The sequence below is a fragment of the Typopeltis vanoorti genome, chromosome 2 (assembly GCF_054136105.1).
Source record: "Typopeltis vanoorti isolate ZY-2024b chromosome 2, IOZ_Tvanoo_1.0, whole genome shotgun sequence".
NCBI classification, from domain to species: domain Eukaryota; kingdom Metazoa; phylum Arthropoda; class Arachnida; order Uropygi; family Thelyphonidae; genus Typopeltis; species Typopeltis vanoorti.
Genome location: NC_143550.1, coordinates 38,858,235 through 38,879,298, shown reverse-complemented (window position 1 = coordinate 38,879,298; position 21,064 = coordinate 38,858,235). Strand labels below are relative to the sequence as shown.

Genomic DNA, 21,064 nt, shown 5'->3' with positions numbered 1-21,064 from the left:
AATATATAAATACGCAGGAACAAGATTCAAAGAAAGACTTGTTATTTTTAAATAAAATTTACTCAACTGGTATCCCCCCCTCAATAGAATGGAAAAAAGCAATTGTGATTCCTATCTTTAAAAAAGGTAATAGAGATGACCCTAAAAACTATAGAGCTATCAGTATACTAAATTCCTGTTACAAAATATATAGCAGAATCTTAAATAGCAAACTAATGAAATATTCCGAAAACTTTATTTTAGAAGTACAGAATGGATTTAGAAAAGGACGATCATGTATAGACATGATCGTCCTTTTCATCTTTTGCCTAAAATTAATAATAGAGAAAAGATGAGAATATAATTTAGAAACACATATTGCATTTACTGACTTTGAAAAAGCATTTGACAAAGTTAAAAGAAACATATTATTTAACATATTAAAAGAAAGACAAATACCAAATAATATCCTAAAAGCTATCACAAGTATATATGAAAATAATCAAATACAAATAAGATTAAATCACGGGCTATTATATACGAAAGATAAACAAAGGGGTCCGACAGGGATGTCCCCTCTCAGTAACTCTTTTTAATATCTACTTATATGAAATAACAATAAAATGGAATAAAAATTTACATCAAGGAGTTAAATTTTTTTTTGGTTTAAATATTTAAACCAAACCTAGTTCAAAAACAAGCCAGGCTAAAAGTATACAATACATTAGCCCTACCAGTCTTAATGTATGGAAGCGAAATCTGGACAATAAAACAAAAAGACAAAGATTAACAATAGCAGAAACTAGATTTTATGCGGTTATTAAGGGATAACTATCTGCGACAGCATGTAATGGAAAATACTAGGGGTCAGAGAGTGCTTGACCTAGTAATTACATCTGAGGATTTGGCTGTAACAAATATGACCACATTGCCACCAATCGGTGAGAGTGATCATAGGGTCTTAACTAGGGAGGTGGCTAAAGGTGTAGAATTTTCAATTAAGACAGGGTACATGTGGAATTATCGGGCGGGAAAGTATGACAAGCTTAGGAGTTTGATTGGTTCAGTGATATGGCATGTACAACTGCAAGGACTAGAAGTTGATAGTGCATGGGAGGTAGTTAAGAAGTGCTTGCATGAAGCAATGGCTGACTGTATACCTAGAGTCCGAATAATAAATCAAGTAGGGGTTAAATGGATGAATAACACCATTAAGCTTGAGTTGCAAAAAAAGAAACAACTATGGAGGGAATTTAAGGAGAAGGGTGACCGGCAGGCACATGAACGGTATAAAGCGCAGGCCAGAAGGGTGACGAGTGTGGTAAGAAAAGCAAAAAAGGATTACGAAAGAACATTGGCCATGCAGGCTAAAGAGAATCCTAAACAGTTTTTTAGATATGTAGCAAGTAAAAGAAAAAATGTACATGGCAGATTGATTTTAAAGAATGCCGATGGTAGGGAGGTAACTGAATCAGTTGAGATAGTTGAGTTACTGAGTGAGAACTTTGCAAAAGTATATCATCCAGGTGGTGACATTGCAGAAACGAATAAACCAGTAATTATACGGGAATTGTGGTTAATGAAGTGGAGGTGAGTAGTCTATTGCATAACCTCAATGTCAATACATCTGTGGGATTGGATGGTATACCAGCTCGTGTTGTACGAGAAGCAGCTAAAGAATTGTCAGTACCCTTGACCATTTTGTTTAATTTGAGTCTCGGGTCTGGGTTAGTCCCGAGCGGGTGGAAAGAGGGGAAAATAGTTCCACTGCATAAAGGTGGTTCCAAGACTGCTGTTGTAAATTACCAACCGATTAGCATATCAGGAATCATTGTCAAGGTCTTAGAGAAAATAGTCAAGAGGAAAATACAAGATTGGATAGAAGAAAATGGGATACTGTATCGGGGACAGCATGGTTTTGTGAAGGGTAGGTCATGCCTCAGTAACTTGCTCACGTATTATAACACAGTGACGGCTGAACTGGATAAGGGTAATGGGTTTACGGTGATTCTACTGGACCTTGCCAAGGCCTTTGACAGGATTCCACATGGAATTCTAATCAGTAAATTGCAGCATATGGGAATGGACATAGGGTTGGTGAGATGGATAGGAGGGTGGTTGACGGAGAGATATCAGAGAGTGGTTTACTCGGGAGTAGAGTCCACAAGACGGCCTGTGACTAGTGGTGTGCCACAAGGATCTGTTCTTGGACCACTGCTGTTTAATTTGTTCATAAATGATATAGGAAATGATCTGAGAGGAACAGTACATTTGTTTGCGGATGATGCGAAGTTGGGTAGGGCAATAGTGAATGCAGATGACGTCAAAATTTTGCAGGATGATTTGGATAGATTGGAGGTCTGGGCTAAGGAGAATGGATGTCAGTTTAATGTGGCAAAATGTAAGGTTATGCATTTTGGGATGAAAAGATTGGCGGCAGTTTACTGCATTGGTGGAACCCTGCTCCAGGAAATTGATGAGGCACGAGATTTAGGAGTGTTGGTGGATAAGGAATTGAAATTTAGGGGACACATTGCAAAAGTGACCAAAATAGCTCATCAAATCACTTGGTTGCTGAAGAATACGTTGACAAGCAGAGACAAGCAGGTTATTGTTCCTCTCTATCGAGCCTTGATAAGACCCCATCTAGACTACTGTGCTCAGATTTGGTCACCTAGGTTTCTTCTTGATGGGGAGGAGGTGGAGAGGATTCAGAGGCGAGTGACCAAGATGATAGCAGGTCTGTGGAATGAACCGTATGAGAACAGGTTGAGGATTTGTGGGTTGCAAAAATTGGTTGATATGCGGAGGAGGGGAGATATGATTGAGACATTCAAATCACTGAAGGGTTTCTATAAAATTAATTCAGAAGATATTTTTGAGAACAGGGCTGGTTGTGGGAGGACTAGGGGACATCCATGGAAACTGGGCAAAAGTGTGGTTAGTAAAGGTGTTAGAGCTGGGTTCTTTACTTTTAGAGTAGTGAATGAGTGGAATGCGCTCCCTGAGTCTGTAGTGGATGCTGTGACAGTGAATGAGTTTAAGGCGAGGTATGATAGATACTGTATGAATATCAGATAGTTGTGATGAATATGATTTGGGGCCTCCCTCGATGAGTCTAATGACTCCCTGGAGTTGCCCGTAATAATAGTAAATAGTAATAATAATAGAAATGAAGTTTATGAGAAAAACTGCAAAGTATACCCTATTTGATCACAAAAGAAATTATGAAAGAATTAAACCAAGAACCAGTAATAGAAAAAATTAAAAAATATAAACATAAATGGATGGAGCACGTTCAAAGAATGAAAACAGAAAGATTACCAAAACAAGCCTTAAAGTACAAGTCATTAGGAAAAAGAAAACCAGGATGTCCTCTTAAACGATGACTTCTAAGGCCGGAACAGGCCATGCTAGGCCTAAATCCTTGATACACATGATGATGATGAAAAGATCTAGCATTAATGATTGATATCCTACAGGAATTATCGTATCTGTCAGAAGCTCTACAAAGTCGCAATATAAGTATTATAAGAGCTAAGTTAGCCTTTTTTTTTTTTTTTTTTTTTGCTCGATGATGCAAGCCCTTTGTTAAAATTTCCATAGCTCACCACAGAAAGGGTATATGTGGAACTATAAGGGGGTGATTATGATACACTTAGGAGGAAGCTTGAGGCAGTACCATGGCTAAAGTTGTGCAAGGGAAGGATGTTCACAGTGCATGGGGGATAGTAAAGGGATATCTGGAGGAAGCAATATCACACTGTATATTCAAGATAAAGGAGTAGTAAATCAGAGGTAGATGGATAAGTAGTATCACTAAGCATGAGCTAATGAAGGCATATGGTAGGGAGGTAACAGAGGCTGTGAAATTGGTGAGCTACTGAGTGACCATTTTGCAAGAGTTTATCATCTAAGTGAAGATACTGTTACGGCAGAGGTGACAGGGACTAATGTGAGAACAGAGGTTGATTAACTGGAGGTACTTAGAATATTATGGCAGAGGTGACAGGGATTAATGTGAGAACAGAGATTGATGAACTGGAGGTACTTAGAATATTGCAGAATCTGAATGCAAATACAGCTGTACGAATCAATGAGATATTGACTTATGTTTTAAGAGAATGTGCAAGGGAACTGCTGATGCCTATGACTAGCCTGTTTAAGTCTCAGCTCTGGTATATGGCAGCAAATTGGATATGAAACTGGTGGTATGAATAAAAGGTGGCTAATGGACAAATGCCAAAAAGCAGTATATGGAGGAGCTGAATCTAGGAGAAGGCAGGTGACTAGTGGTGTGCCTTAAGGCTCTGTGCTTGAACCACTGCTGTTTAATTTGTACATATATGATATAGGAAATAATCTGAAGGGAGCTTTTCGGTTGTTGATGATGCAAAGTTGGGTGGAGTAAAAGTTAATCAAAGTGATGTGGAGAGCTTGCAGAATGTTTTAAATAGGTTGACAGTATGGGGAAAACATAATGGATGTTGATTTAATGTGAAAAAGTGTAAAGTTATGCATTTTGAGATATAAAGATTACAAGCTGTAATTGAGGAACTTGTACTCCAGGAAATTGAGGAAGCCAGGGATTTGCGATGGTAATAGATAGAGAGTTGAAGTTTAGAGGGCATGTTGCTAAAGTAGTCAAGATAGATCACAGGATTACTTAGTTATTGAAGAACACACTAACAAGCCAAGATAAGGAGCTGTCATTCATCGTTATAAAACCTTAATACGACCATATCTGGATTACTGTGCTCAGGTCTGGTCACCTGGGTTTCTTGAAGATGAGAAAGTGATGATGGAGAGGATCTAGAAGTGAGGGGTCTGTGGAATGCTCCCTATGAGAATAGACTGAGGGTTTGTGGATTGTAAAGGTTGGTTAATAGCAGGAAAAAAAGGGCAGGATATAATAGAAACATTTAAGTGACTTAAAGTTCCAGCACTTGGCTAGAGGGAGCAGAACAAGAGGTGATCTCTGTAAGTTGGCAAGAGTGTGGTTAGCAAGGGCGTAAGGACTAGATTTTTCATTTGGAGAGTGGTGAATGAACGGAATGCCTGAGTCAGTTGTGCTTTGTCTGTTAATGGTTTCAAGGAGAGGTATGACAGATAGTTTAGGTCTCCCGTGATGAGTAATAAATAATATTTATTACCCTTTTCTGATATGGTACAACAACCTTGCATCACAAAACACTATCTTAAAGAATATGCCAAAATGAATTTAAAAAATTAAGTCATGATAACAACACTTAAATGAATTACTGCACTAAGTCTCTGATTATTTCTGTTACAAGAATAATTATGGCCAAAAGTAATTGTAATAATTAATTTTGGTTCCAAATTGAACATTACTGGTTTGCCACTCTCAAATTTTAAAAGGGCAAAGTAATTAACAGCATGAATGCGAAGCATTACATCCAATTAATAAAAATCTAAAAATGCTAAAAATAGTGAATTTTTTTTTTTAATGTTGTGTAAGCCCCCTTATATTTTCAGCAAAGGTGGACTGAAATGGAAGGCAAAATTACAAAAGTACAAGAAGAAAATAAAATGAAGATAATGCTGATAGAAGTTGCATCATTCACTGCACCATAGTTCTATCATTCAACAGTTATAACCAGTTACTACTCAAATGTTTTACCTGCTTCATCTTAAAAAAACTGAAAAACAAATACTCAAACTTTACCCAGAATTACTACCCAGAATACCGAATATTCTGGGTAGTAATTCAATTAGTACATGTTCCAGATGTAATACAATGCACACTTTTAAATATATACAATAGCAAGTAAACAAATTTTTTCTCCTTTTTCCGTATTCATAAATTCTGCAATATTTCTTATTTTCATTCTAAAATTCACAACAACATGAATCTATTATTTCATCACATGGCAAACTCCCTTGAGTCTACTACCAAATCTGAATATATTTATACCACTTAGTTGACAAGTTCCAGAAGTAATCACACATTATTATTCTATTTTACTTGAAGCAGTATGAAATAAAAATATCATTTTAAAAATCTTACTAAATTTCAACATGGTATTTTAGTGAAAATATGTTTTCAATGAATGTATACAAAGCATCATTGAACAGTATAATTTATAAACACATTTTAATATTCTTAACAAAATTGTTGGAAGTTTTTTCACTTGGCTACGCTACCAATTATATATTTTGTTTAATCCTTTATCCAAGTGCAAGTAAACAAAGTTTGCATCTGAAGTATTTTCAGGACTGGGGAAACTTGTGGCAAAGGTATAAGTTCTCATCACCTGCCTTAGTATCCCATAATGCAAAGCACATCTCCTTGCGGACATGTATACTGCTATGCGTTAAGGGAAGGGCCACTACCCAGACCTGTTTCGACCTTTATTGAGGTCTCATCAGTGGGAGCCAGAGGTGGTGATAATAAGGTGGAAGTAATGGAGAAGTTATATTTCCATATGCCAGTTGCCTAAAGGTGTCACACCTTATTATTAAAATTCTCTGGATTAAAGATAAGTCGATGAAAGTTTTTTTACTTGGCTATGCTACCAATTATATATTTGGTTTAATCCTTTATCCAAGTGGAAGCAAACAAAGTTTGGGCCTGAAGTATTTTCAGGACTGGGCAACTCATGACAAAGGTGGTATAAGTTCTCATAGCTTGGCTTAGTATCCCATAATGCAAAGCATATCTCCTTGCAGACATGTAAACTGCTATGCATTAAGGGAAGGTCACTAACCAGATTGGTTTCGACCTTTATTGAGGTCTCATCAGTGGGAGCCAGACCCAGAGGTGGTGATACTGGGTCTGGCTCCCACCGATGAGACCTCAATAAAGGTCGAAACCCGTCTGGGTAGTGACCCTTCCCTTAATGCATAGCAGTATACATGTCTGCAAGGCGATGTGCTTTGCATTATGGGATACTAAGGCAAGTGATGAGAAATACCACCTTTGCCACGAGTTGCCCCAATCCTGAAAATACTTCAGGTGCAAACTGTTTGCTTACACTTGGATAAAGGATTAAACCAAATATATAATTCTTAACAAAATTATATACAGCAATAATGAGGCACTTTTAGTTTAAGACTAAGTGGATTTCTTGTCTTTCACTCTTTCAATTTAACAATACCAAAGCATAATAAACATCTTGCACAGCAAGCACATTATAAATAAATGAAAGAAGAGAACATAAATTTTAAGATTTCTCTGTCTAATAATAATTACAACTTAATTATGAAATATAAAAACTTAAATAGAATGAAGAATCTCTTTGGGGTGCAAATAGGGATGCGTCAATGCAACATCAGGTTCTTACAAGCAGAACCTCTTAGCCTCTCCATCACAACTCCAGTCTCATCTACAAGAGGTGATCCTGTTAAGCTGAGTAACCTAATGGAATGCTGGGTCAAATCCCAGTGGGAAATTAAGTCAATGAGTACCATAGGACTAGATAAAGACAGTATTCTAGCATTATGATGAAAAGGGCATTATTGGCTGGATGCTATTGGTAGAGGACAGTGTCTAAAGGATGGCAGTGGAAGAACCAATTTTCGGTCAATGGAGGCACCCACAACATCAATAAGTGAAGGTTACTGTACTCCACACTCATGAACCTGTTCAGGAGAAGCAGCATATTTGACTGAAGCAAAGATGATAACTTCTCAGAAACACTAGCGCTCAGGCCTGAACCGCAGCTGTTGTAAGACAAATCAAGGTGGTGGTTCAGACACTTTTTGAGAGTGAGAACTTGCAGAAGATGGCAGGCTGCCACAGAAATTGACCTTGTGCTTGGAACATTTAACATGAGAACTTGGGCTAAGAACTTTCAAGTAGACTTTCTCCTGAAAGAGACTGATATTCTAAAATTTGATTTTCCAGCAATATGTGAAACAGCAAGACAAGTTGCTTGATTGATTATGGTTTGTTGGTTCAAGAATAGTAAAGGTCATCCTGCACTAAAGCAATGCTTAAATTATAGACAAAAATAAAATTCATAATCAGATTATGCTTAAATAAATTAATTATTTGAAAAAAGTTAAACACTTCATACAGTTTGTACGAGCATGATAACATCTACCAGAGTGCATATAGCTCAGCTAGATTAGTAAAAATTTCATTCCTCTTTCATCTGAAGTGCTGGCACTCCACCAGAATATGACAAATGGTGAGACACGTAGAATTTTTCACAGATAGGTTGGTCATCGGTCCTTAGTAAATAAAAGTGTGTAAGATGACTGTGACCTATGCAGGGCTTAATAAGACAACTTCCTCTCATAATTTCAGGCTTAATTTCATGCAATTTGTTTGTCAGTGCTTCCTGCCATGAAGATTGCCACTGGATAATTAGTTTTAAGTTTATAAACTGTCTGAAATTTGTATATGGGATTGTCAAACAGTACTACATGGAAAAAGCATGAGTTCTAATCTAGCAACTATATCTACAATCTCATTTCCACTAATTTCAATGTGGCCGGGAATCGAGAACAACCGAACATCAAAATTAAGGACCTTCATTTTGTACAGCACTTGTAAAACACTTGGGTGTGATATTGAGCTCCCAATGCAGAGAAAAGATATGTGTCAACATAGGATGCTCTCTCTCTCTCTCAAAGAGACTAGTTTAAGAGACAACCATTTTTATCTAAGCAATAGAGAGCAGGTTCATTTGCTTTGATAATGAATGGGCAATATGTGAAAAGCACCAATAGTTATTTGTATACCCTGATAATGGATAGGGATCCAGCCTGTCCAACCTCTTAAAATATTCACAAAAATAGCAGTTAAGAGTAAGCAGGATTCAAGAAAGGTTTCTTCATAATATATCATATACATACAAGCCAACTAACTGAAAAATACAGAGAATATCATCTTCCATATTGTCTGCCATTTATTATCATCAAATTCTTGACATGTACCCTCATGGGGTGTACAGAATATTATGATAGTACTACATGAAAAATTTATGTCGTTACTAACTTCCTATCAACAATTCTCCTCCAAATCAATCTGTTATCAGTCCAACATTATCAGATCTTATATTTATGTCTTCTAAGGCATATTTTACTGTATCAATCTACCTATATCTTGGTATTCCTCTGGGTCTTTTTCCTGACAACCTGCAGAGAACACTTGTTTTGTTAATCTTTCCTCTTCCATTCTGTTTAAGTGACCATACCACCTGAGATTAGCTCTGCTAACAAAGTAGACCACAATATAGTTTTCCAGACACTAAAATATTAAGGCACAGAAAAACCATATATCAGGTTAATACAAAACAAATATATAGGCAGCAAAACTCAGATTACTCTTAAAATTAAAAATAAATAAATAAAAACTCTAGAGAGAAGAGTAAGACAATGTGATCTCAATCCCCCACCCAAATCTCTTTAAAACAATTCTAGAAAACACTCTTAAAAATGCAAACTTCAAAATAAAGTCACAGATAAAGCAGAGAGCTACATTTATTTCATATGATATACCATTGTCTATCAAAATAGACAATGGTATATCATATGAAACCAAAAATAGATATCAAAATAACATTAAAACTTTTCAACAGTATTATTTTTCCAACAGTGACCTATGGGTGAGAGATAGAACACAACAAAAAGGGAAGAACAAAGCCTAATAACAACCCAAAGGGAAACACAAAGCAGTCTGTAATATAAGCAAGAAAGATCACATCAGATACACTGAAATAATAATCTAGATTTAAAAATGTGGCAGATGCTAATCTATAACAACAAAAAAAAGAGGACAGGACACATAGCGCGCACACACATACTTATATTTTGGAAGCTCATCCAGATTTTTGTCCTGTTTAACCCTATGGATCAAGTCAGATTGCTCATTATCATATGGAGCTAATACTAAATATAAAACAACATTCTTTAGGGCTTCATGCTTCTTGGCAGAATCTTCCTGAATGGATGGAGTATCATAAACTGCACGATAATGTTTGCAGATAGCTAAATAAGAACTCTCTTGTTGGTCAACTTCAATCATAAGTCTATAATATTTCAATTTCAGGTCCTGCAAAAAAAAAAAGTAATTAAAATTTAAAAAAATAAAATAAACAAACAAATGGAAAAGTTTTCTAATAGAGATTCAGTATACCCAATTTACACATGTTAAACAATGGAAAAACACTACACATCTACAAATATTTTTAATAATTTAATTTTAATAATATAATGACCTTCACCATGCCATTAGGTTATCAACTCATGTACAAAAGATGAATTATAGGCAAGAATAAATACCAAATGCGGCAAGGCTAACATAATATAACATAATTCATCATGTACACAAGATGAATTATAGATGAATTATAGAATTAATGACCTTCACCATGCCATTAGGTTATCAACTCATGTACAAAAGATGAATTATAGAGGCAAGAATAAATACCAAATGCGGCAAGGCTAACATAACATAATTTATCATGTACAAAAGATGAATTATAGAGGCAAGAATAAATACCAAATGCAGCAAGGCTAACATAACTATCTTGCTTAAAGCCATTTTTTTATTAAAATTATAATGGCAGCGCAGCTGAAAATAATTATCTTGTTTTTGACATGCTCATCTTATTATACAAATGGATATTAGAAGTGATTTGTGCCCTGCCAAACTATAGTTACTACTTGCATCTGGTACTATACTGAATTTATAATATAATTTTTAAATAACAGCTTTACACATGTAAGAAAAAAATTAAATACAATTTATTACTCCTGTATATTTCACCCAATATGTCACGAGCTTCTTTCAAGGAGAAGGTAGTACTGGTAACAACATTTAAATTCTGAATACAAGAACAAGTCATACAGCATACATATAATATCACATGTCTTGGTGAAAGCTGTGCAGTAGAAGGAAACACTATTAGAGTTCAGAGAAATAGACGTATAATTAATTAATCAATTTTAAAAAATTATAAACAATTAACATTGATCACTTCCAAAAACTTAGAGATAAACATACGGTGTGTAAGATTAAGATTAGAACAATGGCACAGGGCTTCACATGATTCAAAAAAATAGACTGAAGTTTTTGATAATACCTATTTTTTGTGAAGGATGATATGAAAATGCATGGATATATTTATCTGTAAAGGATGGCGTCCTGTAAACAGAAAAATTCAATATTACCAGCAGAGTTACGATATATTCAAGTACCCAGAAAGGGGAAACTGTTGTTAGATTCACAATCACAATATTCATGATAGTGAACTTGATGCGAGTATATAGGAATTAACTTTATCCAGAAATTGAAGTAGTTCTGTTTCAGAGTGAGACCAGATTGCAAATATCTACATAATGTAGTCAAATGTGAGGTTGAGGAGAAATGATATAGAAATCTGATCCTCTAAATGGCTCTATAAAATCATCAGTCCAAGCAGATGAAACAGGACTACCCACTGCAGTACCCTCGATCTGCTGAAAGAATTTATTATACCAAGTAAAATAATCAGTTGATAGTAAATGTGAATAAACTGATGATGTCATCAGGGAAAAAGCTGTTGAAGTGGCATATTTGTAAAAAGTGAAACTACATCAAAAGAAACAATAATTTCAGACTCTTGAAGATGAAGATCTTTATTTATTTATTTTGAAGTCAAAACTATTTTTGATATATAAAAAATAGTTTTGACTTCAAAATAAATGGTTTTTGTACTGGAAAAACCATTTCTTTTGAAATGGTTTTTCCAGTACAGTTTTGTAGAAGTCTTGAAAAATATTTTGTCAAATAATAAGTAGAAGATCCTATGCAATGAACTATTGGACATAATGGATAACCAGATACATGGGGATGAGAATGAATCCACAACTTTTAAACAGTAGTAATATACAGGGTTAGCCTAAAAGAAATAGACACTTTCAAAGTTGTACAGAAAGAAGAGTTTTAATAGCATGGCTGAAATACTTACATGGTTTGAAGAATATGTCCTGAAGTTTACATGGGTAATAATAAATTTAGTTTAATCCTTTATCCAAGAGTGAGCAAACAAAGTTTGCACCTGACAATATCTTCAGGACTGAATATGATGTTGTACTACCTTACTGGGGTAAGGTAGTACAACTCCTAAGGTAGTACTAAAAATGGTCTAATTTACAAAAAAGGTTGTGTGACTCTTGATATTTAAGAAATTGCTTTATAGTACACCCATAGATTCGAGACCCTTTGACACGTCTGCGTATGTCAACAGAAGGAGAATCTATTCCAATAATAGAGTAATCAATCCGTATTGTGGGATGAGTTTATTATTACACGTTGGAAAATTAACTTCTCTTTTATGATTATTGTAGTTAACTATGTTGCTTGTATAACAGGTGGAAAATTTTACCTATAATGCACGTGATTTCACATGTTGGTGACCAATTCGTACGTCCTTCGTTTCTTTCTCCCCTTCAGCATGAATCGACTATTCTTGGCAAGTCTCCAAGCGAAGATCTGTAAAGCGTGGGCATGCTATATCATGTCTTTAAATAAATAAAAAAATAAATAAAATGAAGATATATGTGCACAACCAAAGGAAACTGATTAGACTAACAGTCTAAGAGAATGGGCATAGCATGCACAACTAATACCAGCATTCTCTGTTAGGCTAAAAGTAAGTACTCCAGCATTTGGGATAAATGGAGCTAGCTGGCCATTTTTGTTTAAATTAGGACCATGTAGTGATTCTTTAAAAAAAAAAAAAAAAAAAAAAAGATAGTGCTTTTGTGATTTTTCTAGCCTGTTAAGATTGTCTGTAAGAAGACATTTAAAGGTTAAAGCTAGACGCTCGGGAGTATATCTCCCAGGTAACTTATCTAGCTTTGATCCTTAAAACCAAGACTGCTGACCAATCCTTACTTATCCAATGTGCATGGTTGCTTAGTATCCACCTGAAAACTTAACAAATAAGTATGTCAAATAACTTAGTTAACCAAATCATCATTTGTGCTGTCATAACCCATACACAAATATGATGGTGAATCATCAAATATCATGCCAGTTAAGACATCACATAGTTCAATGACGTCTACAATATTTTCATCAAGGAACCAAGATAAACAGTGAAAATACTGGAACAACCTCAAACCCAACAGAACTAAAAGAGGTAAAGCTAGTTGCACAAGAAAAACACAGAAATACCATACTGGTATTTGTGACAAAGAAAGATGAGGTACTTCTAAATAATAACTATGAGACATCACATTCAGGCAATAGTAAAGTGAGAGAGAGGAAGCAGTAATCATATAGTATTCGAGACTAAACTTTTTTGAAAAGAATCTATAAGTTCAGTTTATCTTTAAGATTAATTCTTTGAATAGCAGGCAATTTCAAGCAGTTATGTAAGCAAATTTCAAACTGCACCTGAAGACTTATTTTTGCCAAAAGTTTCATAAAAGATTCTAGTAAGGAAGAAACAGAATTTTCTGAGTCATCATCTCAAATGAGGTAGGCAGCTGACAAAGAAAAAGGAAGATTCAGTTCTTGTTGGAAATCTACAGAACAAAATAGTAAAGGAATCCAAAACAAATATTTCGAGAAAATTTGCAGAAAAGAGAAAACTAATAATAATGGTAAGCATACCTGCTGAATTTCTGTTCAGGACATGTACTATTCATTCAGCATGTAATGATACAATGTCCATGAGGCCATATAGGCAAATACGAGGGTAGTCTGAAAAAATGAATTTATAATTTCAAAATTATTTTTATTTTTCAACAAAATCTCCCTTAAGACTAATACATTTATTCCAGCGATGCTCCAGCGCAATTATCTCATCCCTGTAGTGGTTCTCAGTGAGATCTACAAAATACCCATTTACAGCTACAGTCACCTCTTGATTCGAAGAAAAATGCTGCCCAGTGAGGAACAGTTTTAGTTTTGGGAACAGATGGAAGTCAAGGGAGCCAAATCTGGGGAATAGGGTGGATGTTCCAACAATTCATAGTGAAGTTCCTGCCATTTTCCCATTGCCAAAACACTTTTGAGGGCAGGTGCATTGTCCTGATGAAAGATGATTTTTTCCCTTCTGCAAACGAGGTCTTTTCTCACGAATTTTTTCATCTAGTCGGGTTAAAAGATCAGAATAATATTCCCAGGTTATTGTTTTACCCATGTCAAGATAATTAATAAACAAAATGCCTCTAGCATCCCACAACACCAATGCCATGACCTTTCCTGATGAATGAAACTGACCGTCTTCTTCAGTGCTGAACAACTGGCTTCTGTCCACTGTTTTGACTGCTGTTTGGATTCTGGTGTGTAAAGGTGAATCCAAGTATCATCCATAGTAATAAATCGATGCACAAAATCAGTTTTATTCTTGTTAAAATGCTCCAGGCACTGTTCAGAGATTTTCATGCGGGCGTGTTTTTGATCTGCTGTGAGCAAGCGCAGCACCCATCTTGCGCAAAGCTTTTTCATATGAAAATTATTATGAAAAATTAATAGACAAATAAAGTAACAGTGGTAGATGGTAATGCAATCATTACTTTCAGCTGCAACATGATCAGCAACCTCACCAGTCATGATGAGATTGTGAAATGAATAGCAACTCATAGCAGTCAAACCACCCACAACTTGCAGCAAAAGGTGTTGGGTGCTTTTCATCTTTCATCAAATCTTCATATTTAGACAAAGACAATACCATACAAACCAATAAGGCAGTAGGAACACAAAATGGACATCGAGCACAGCAGATGGAGGTAAGAAAAGAAACAAGACAATTGGACAGAAGCCTTCATGACCTTCGATAGGAAACAGCAGTAATACTTATGTACTGAAATGAAACCATGTATATGCAAAAATCAGGATAACAAAAGCATGTATAATGAGAGTTACCTGTAGATGAATGAAGGATGGTTGGAAGATTTGAATTCCAGATGATGGAGAAGGTTACTCATAGTACCCATCATAAAAAATAAATAAATAAATAAATAAAATAAAAAAACATGAGTATTACAAAAGAATTTCTCTACTGAGTATTTTGAGGAATATTTATGCAAGAATATTTGAAAAGACTAAGAAAAATTGTGGGGGAGAAACTTGGGGAACAATCAGCAATGGAACCTGCTTGACAAAAGGAGCTGTCAGAAGCAAATGGAGAAACAATTGAGAAATCATGGGCATACTACAAGAATCTGTATTTAAGTTTTGTAGATCTTTAAAAGGCATATGATACAGAGCAATATATAACCTATACTTAAATTGTAAGTCAGCAGTTAGAACTGAAGGAACTGCACAAAATGATATAAAATCAGGAATGAGACAAGTGTGCACAAAATCAATCACTGTTAAATAGCACAGATATGAAAGCTGAAAATACTCAGCAATTTGTTTCATGTGGATGATGTTATATTCCTAAATACATCTACTGCAAGTCTTCAGCATTCTTTAACCAAACTAAATAAGTGTCAATAACAAACGTGCACAAAAATCTGAAATAAGAAAATAGACAAAAAAAAAAAAAAAAAAATTGCAGGAACACAGAAGACTACCTGCATTCTCATCATCTACAAAACACTAAAACATTTCAGCTATTTAGGCACAATTTTCAGTGAAGGTGGGCAAATTAAACATGGAAATACGTTAAAGATACCAAGCAATTTTATAAACTTGGTTTTATTCGTTTTTTCCCAAGTAAGCTAAGTTTGAGCCTGAAGTATTTTCAGGTCTGAGGCAACTCGTGGTAAAGGTGGAATAGGTTCTGATCATTTTCCTTAGTATCTCCCACAATGCAAAGCACATCTCCTTGCAGACATGGATGATGCTATGCATTAAGGGAAGGGCCACTACCCAGACTGGTTTTGATCTCTATTGAGGTCTCCTCAGTAGGAGCCAGACCCTGAGCTGGCGATACCAAGGCTGAAGTAATGCAGAACTTATAAATTTTACCTACACGAGTTGCCATAAGGTGTTTTGACCTTATTAAATAAAAATCTCGGGATGAGAGAAAGATGTAGAAAAGTTTTTTTACCTTGGGTATATTATACATTAAAGATACCAAGCAATTTTATCAGCTTGGTTTTTTAATCATTTTTTCCCAAGTAAGCCAAGTTTGTGCCTGAAGTATTTTCAGGTCTGAGGCAACTCGTGGTAAAGGTGGAATAGGCTCTGATCACTTGCCTTAGTATCTCCCATAATGAAAATACTTCAGGAGCAAACTTGGCTTACTTGGGAAAAAAGAATTAAAACCAAGTTTATAAAATTGCTTGGTATCTTTAACGTATAGTATACCCAAGGTAAAAAACTTTTCTACATCTATAAACATGGAAGTAGAATAAGTAATATTGGTATGGTTGGAGTGCCAACCAAATAAATTTAAAGAGCTGCCAAAAGAGAGAAATTAGTGAAAACACCCAAACAAGTAGAATTAGAGCTAGTATTTAAACCAATTTTATTTTCAGAATCTGAGATTGGGTCATTTAATCAGACTAGAACCCAATATATATATATATATATATATATATATATGAGTTCTGCTAGAAAAATTAGGCAAAAACATATTTTAAAAAAATGAAATCATTAGAATTTGAAATGCCATCAGCAGAGCTAATTTAATTATAGTATGGTCACTAAAGCTGAATGAAAAAGAAAGGTCAGCAAAAAAAAATGGTTGATGGCAGGAAAAATAAAGCAAGACCAAGACGGATAGACATTTAGTAATACTTTAGAAGACCAAAATGTAAGGTATAAGAATACTGGAGACTTGACAAATAACAGTTTAATGGAAGAAAACTGTTGATAGGAAGGTAGTAATAATGTCAACTTAATTAAGTTGGACTATAATAGTATCCTGTAATAGTACCCTTGAATGTACATAACAGGAAAGAATGATGACGTAAGATCAGACTACTAAGATCTAGTAATGTAATCTTAATGTTCTTCCACATAAATCAGATGAGAGATCAGAGTAACATAAAATCTGATGAACTACAGCATGTGCCAGTCAAGAATGTGAAATGACAGTTCACATTCTTCAACCTACAGGCTGTGCATTTGAATTCCACTTTGGGTATGAACATTTGTGAAGGTCATAGGTGGAAAACAATTTGCACCATCCAGTATAACCTTTCTGCTTATTGGAGACCTGAAGAGGCTTGGAAAAAAAATACACAGTTTAGTCTCTAGGGCAGAGTTTTTGTTAGTAGTCTAAAGTTAGATAATCCAGAAACTCTGCCTTAGAGACTAAACAGTGTACTAATTTCAAGCTTCCAATAAGCAGGGAAGTTTGTTCCTGTAGTTACTTAACATACAATTACATAAATCCCACTGACGGTAGGTTTACAACCATTTGTCAGTGGGATTTACTTAACACACAAACACATACAGAGGATACCCTACATGGAATGTACCAAACTTCAGGGTTTCTCATTGTTCTCTTCATAAAAAAATAAAATAATATCAGCGAAGTTTATATTAACAAGTGTCTGAATCCAGATGGGTGGATGATAATTCATTTCATGCTTTGGCTGCCTGATTAATTCATAGATTGTGATCTAGTTACATAGTCTAGTTCTCAGAGCTTATAAACAATATTTCACTACATGGAATTTGGTGACCAGTTTTAACTATGTGCTTTTATTGGTTGAGTTTGCAAACAATGGGACTGCTGACATCAACTTCATTAACAGTTTTGTAACAGCAATTTCCTGACCACCCTCCATAATTTCATTGGACAAGAGCAGATGCTATATGGTCATGCCACAAATTCTTATCAGGTGATCCTACTGCAAGCTATTCTCAAGGTTTCAAGTCTCGGAAGACTAGTCACTCCAGACACACTAGCAATTCTCATCCATTCAGTATGCAAAGAACCTTTATAAGAGATTTTTTCATATGAAGGTGAGTCAGGCTGTCACATATGGAGGTGGCAGAAGAACACATGCAATTTACAGACACAGTACACTGGCCTCAGAGCCTGCCTTGCTTTGGCCATAAATCAAAAACAACCAACCAATTTCATAGAGGGGTCTAACATTTCCCTTTCTTTCCAGGAACTTACTGTTTTGATAAGTCCTTCCACTGAAATACTTTGGACATGTAGAAACATGTCCAAAGTATTTCAGTATTACTGTCAATACTTCTTAAGAGGCTCTTAAAATTTTACTAATCCTTTCCAGGACACATCAAGTTGTATACTTTTCAGCGTATGAGATCCTCAACAGTGTCGTATAACACTGCATCTCAAAAGTAGCTATTCTTTTCCTATCAAGCTTCTTTACGTTTCAAGTTTCTTATCCATACAAAAAAATTCTGCATCTAGAATCCTCAGCTTTGTCTTGTTCCTGTAGTGATAGATTTGTACTACCAGACACTCTAGCTATTCCAAATCTTCTGACGTCTCTGAACGGCAATTCTTCACAATAATGCATCCCAGTTACTCAACTTTGTTGACTTCTTCAATTATATCTCCATTAAGGTACACTTGATTCTCAGTAACCTCCCTGTCAATATTTCCTTCAAGAACCATAATCTTTGGTCTTGCTAAGGTAGAATATTGAAGTCCTCTATTCTCATTAACTATCAGGATTTGTATTAGTTCTTCCCTGTCATTACTGATGAGTATTGTATCATCAGCATATCTCAGATTGCTGACCTGTATGCCACCTATCCTAATTCCTGTCTTCAGCTCATCCAGTGCTATATGCGTAGTTGATGTCCTCAGCATAGATACAGGTGAGAAGACAGTAGGCATCCTTGACTAACTTCCTTGTCTACCTGAAGCCAATCAGTCAATCCAACACCATTCTTGCCATGGCCTCTTGCTCACTGTATAAGTTAGCTATCAATAAGATAATCTGTTAAGGAAAACATATTACTTTTATTACATACCAAAAATTATATGTTGAACATAGTCAAAGGCTTTTTAGTCTATAGCAGTGGTTCCCAAACTTTTTGAAGTCCGGGCGCTATTTAAAATCCTACAAATAATTATAGGCGCACTATATACAAATTTCTGAGAAATATGTTATAATAATTAAGTCAAATATTACAGAAAAAAAATAATGCAATAAAAAAAAATAAAATGAAACATACCTTAAGTTTATTTATTCTTGTGTTTATGAGAAACATGAGCCTGATGTGTCATAGCGATTGCGTTAATGTTTGGGCATATAATTGAAAGGCAAACTCTCATTTCCTCGTCAGAAATTAGAAAATCCTAATTCGCATAAATATGATGTTGAAAATTGCAGTAAAATGTTCAAAGCTTTTTTAGATATTGACACATATTCTTCTTTTATAGAAATCCAAAAGGCTTCAAGAGACAATTCCTTATGTTTAATATTCAATCCACGATCAGTGGATATAGCTGCCAGTTCTTCTTCTGTTAATGTTAAACCAAAATCACTTGAAGTTTCCATAAATGGGTTTCTAATCCAATCATATTGTTCAGTGTTAAGTGATGGAAAATAAGAACTCAATTTTTCTTCTAAACTTGTTAAATGTTCAACTATTTATGCAAGTGTTACTTACCAATGGAAACATTTCCAAATTACCTTCAACAGCTTTTCTTTTCCAAATCTGTAGTTTTCTCTAAAACGCTTTCATTTTGTCAGTGGATGTGAGAATAGTTTCTTCTTTCCCTTGCATGCTAATATTCAAAATATTGAGCTGCTGAAATATATCGGCCAAATACTGTAACCTGGCAATCCAAAATTTGCGCCAAAGTAGGTTACAAAAATGTAATTGTTTCATCTCTTCAAAAAATGCAAGAAGTTCTTGTCGTAGCTCGTGTACACAAGTAAGTACTTTCCCCCTTGACAGCCACCTCACTTCAGTGTGTAAAAGCAGCCGTCTGTGTTGTGAATCCATATCTATACAAAGCTTTTCGAATAAACGCGATTTGACAGGTCTTGTTTTAATAAAGTTTACCATCTGAACAACTTGATCTAAAACTTCTCTTAATTTTTCTCCCAATGTTTTTGCCATCAAGGCCTCCCTATGAAGAAAGCAGTGAGTTACAATAACATTCTCATTTTGTTTTTTTACAAAAGATGTAAGGCCCTTAACACAGTCTACCATGGAAGGGGCTCCATCTGTACAAATGCCTACACACGACTTCCATGTTAACTGCCATTTATCAAGATAGCTATTCAAAATGTTAAAAACGTCCTCACCTTTTGTAGACACACTTAATTCTTTGCAAAAAAGAAACTGATTTACTATTTGATCTTCATTAATAAAACGGACGAATACTAAGAGTTTCGTCTTGTTGGTAATGTCTGTTGACTCATCAACTTGCAATGCAAAATTTGAATACTGAAGTTTATTACTGCATACATTTTTCTAGATATCAGAAGACATTTCTATAATACGCCTGTGAACTGTATCGTTGGACAGAGGAATCTTGCTTATTTTCATTGCTGCTTCATTTCCTAGCATTTTCATGACCATTTTTTTGCATGCAGGCAAAATAAGTGACTCACCTAAAGTATGATCTTTCATATTTTTTGCTATCAGTTCTGAGACTTGATAAGAAGCGATTTGAGCTTTATCAGAAACAGTCATTATACTTTTAAAAGAATTTGCCGCTTTTGTTTGCTGTTCAGACAATCTCTTGAAAAAACTTACAGATTTATCTTGTAAATTAGAGTGTATAGTTTAAAAATGTTTACTCAATTTACTAGGAAGCAATGATTCATTTGCCATTTTACATCCACATACTAAACATAGCGGCAAAGGATGATCTTCACTTCTGGTCCAAGTGAAACCAAAGCTTAAATAACTTTCATTATATTTGCGAGTAGGCCATGATTTTGCTTTCTTACTTGCACTTAACTTTTGCTCATTTCCAGAATCTGATTCTTCAATATCACACTTCTTTTTGAGAAATCGATCCATTTTATTTGGGTGTATTTATCTGAAAATAAGTAGTATGCACATAACATCCACTTCCAACACTTTTAAAATAAGTAATATACACAACAAGAATAAACCATATTCTTGTTCTCTTTGCAAGAAAAACTGCTGTTAATTAACATAATAATGATGTGTTGACAAAAAGAGCGGTATATCCGTAATGAAAAGGTATAATAGAGTAACTATATTTATTTTTATATCTGGACACATATTTCTTTGGAATACTACAGGGCA

The 21,064-nt window shown here is 35.0% G+C and overlaps 1 protein-coding gene across 1 annotated transcript in view; it reads right to left on the bottom strand.

The window, feature by feature from the left end:
• Rpn5 (regulatory particle non-ATPase 5) overlaps nt 1-21,064 on the bottom strand; it is a 100,990-nt gene that overhangs the window by 24,287 nt on the left and 55,639 nt on the right. Inside the window, exon 6 of the mRNA XM_090404413.1 lies at nt 9,753-10,000. Coding sequence (XP_090260539.1) covers nt 9,753-10,000 — 248 coding nt within the window. The remainder of the gene's footprint in view (nt 1-9,752; nt 10,001-21,064) is intronic.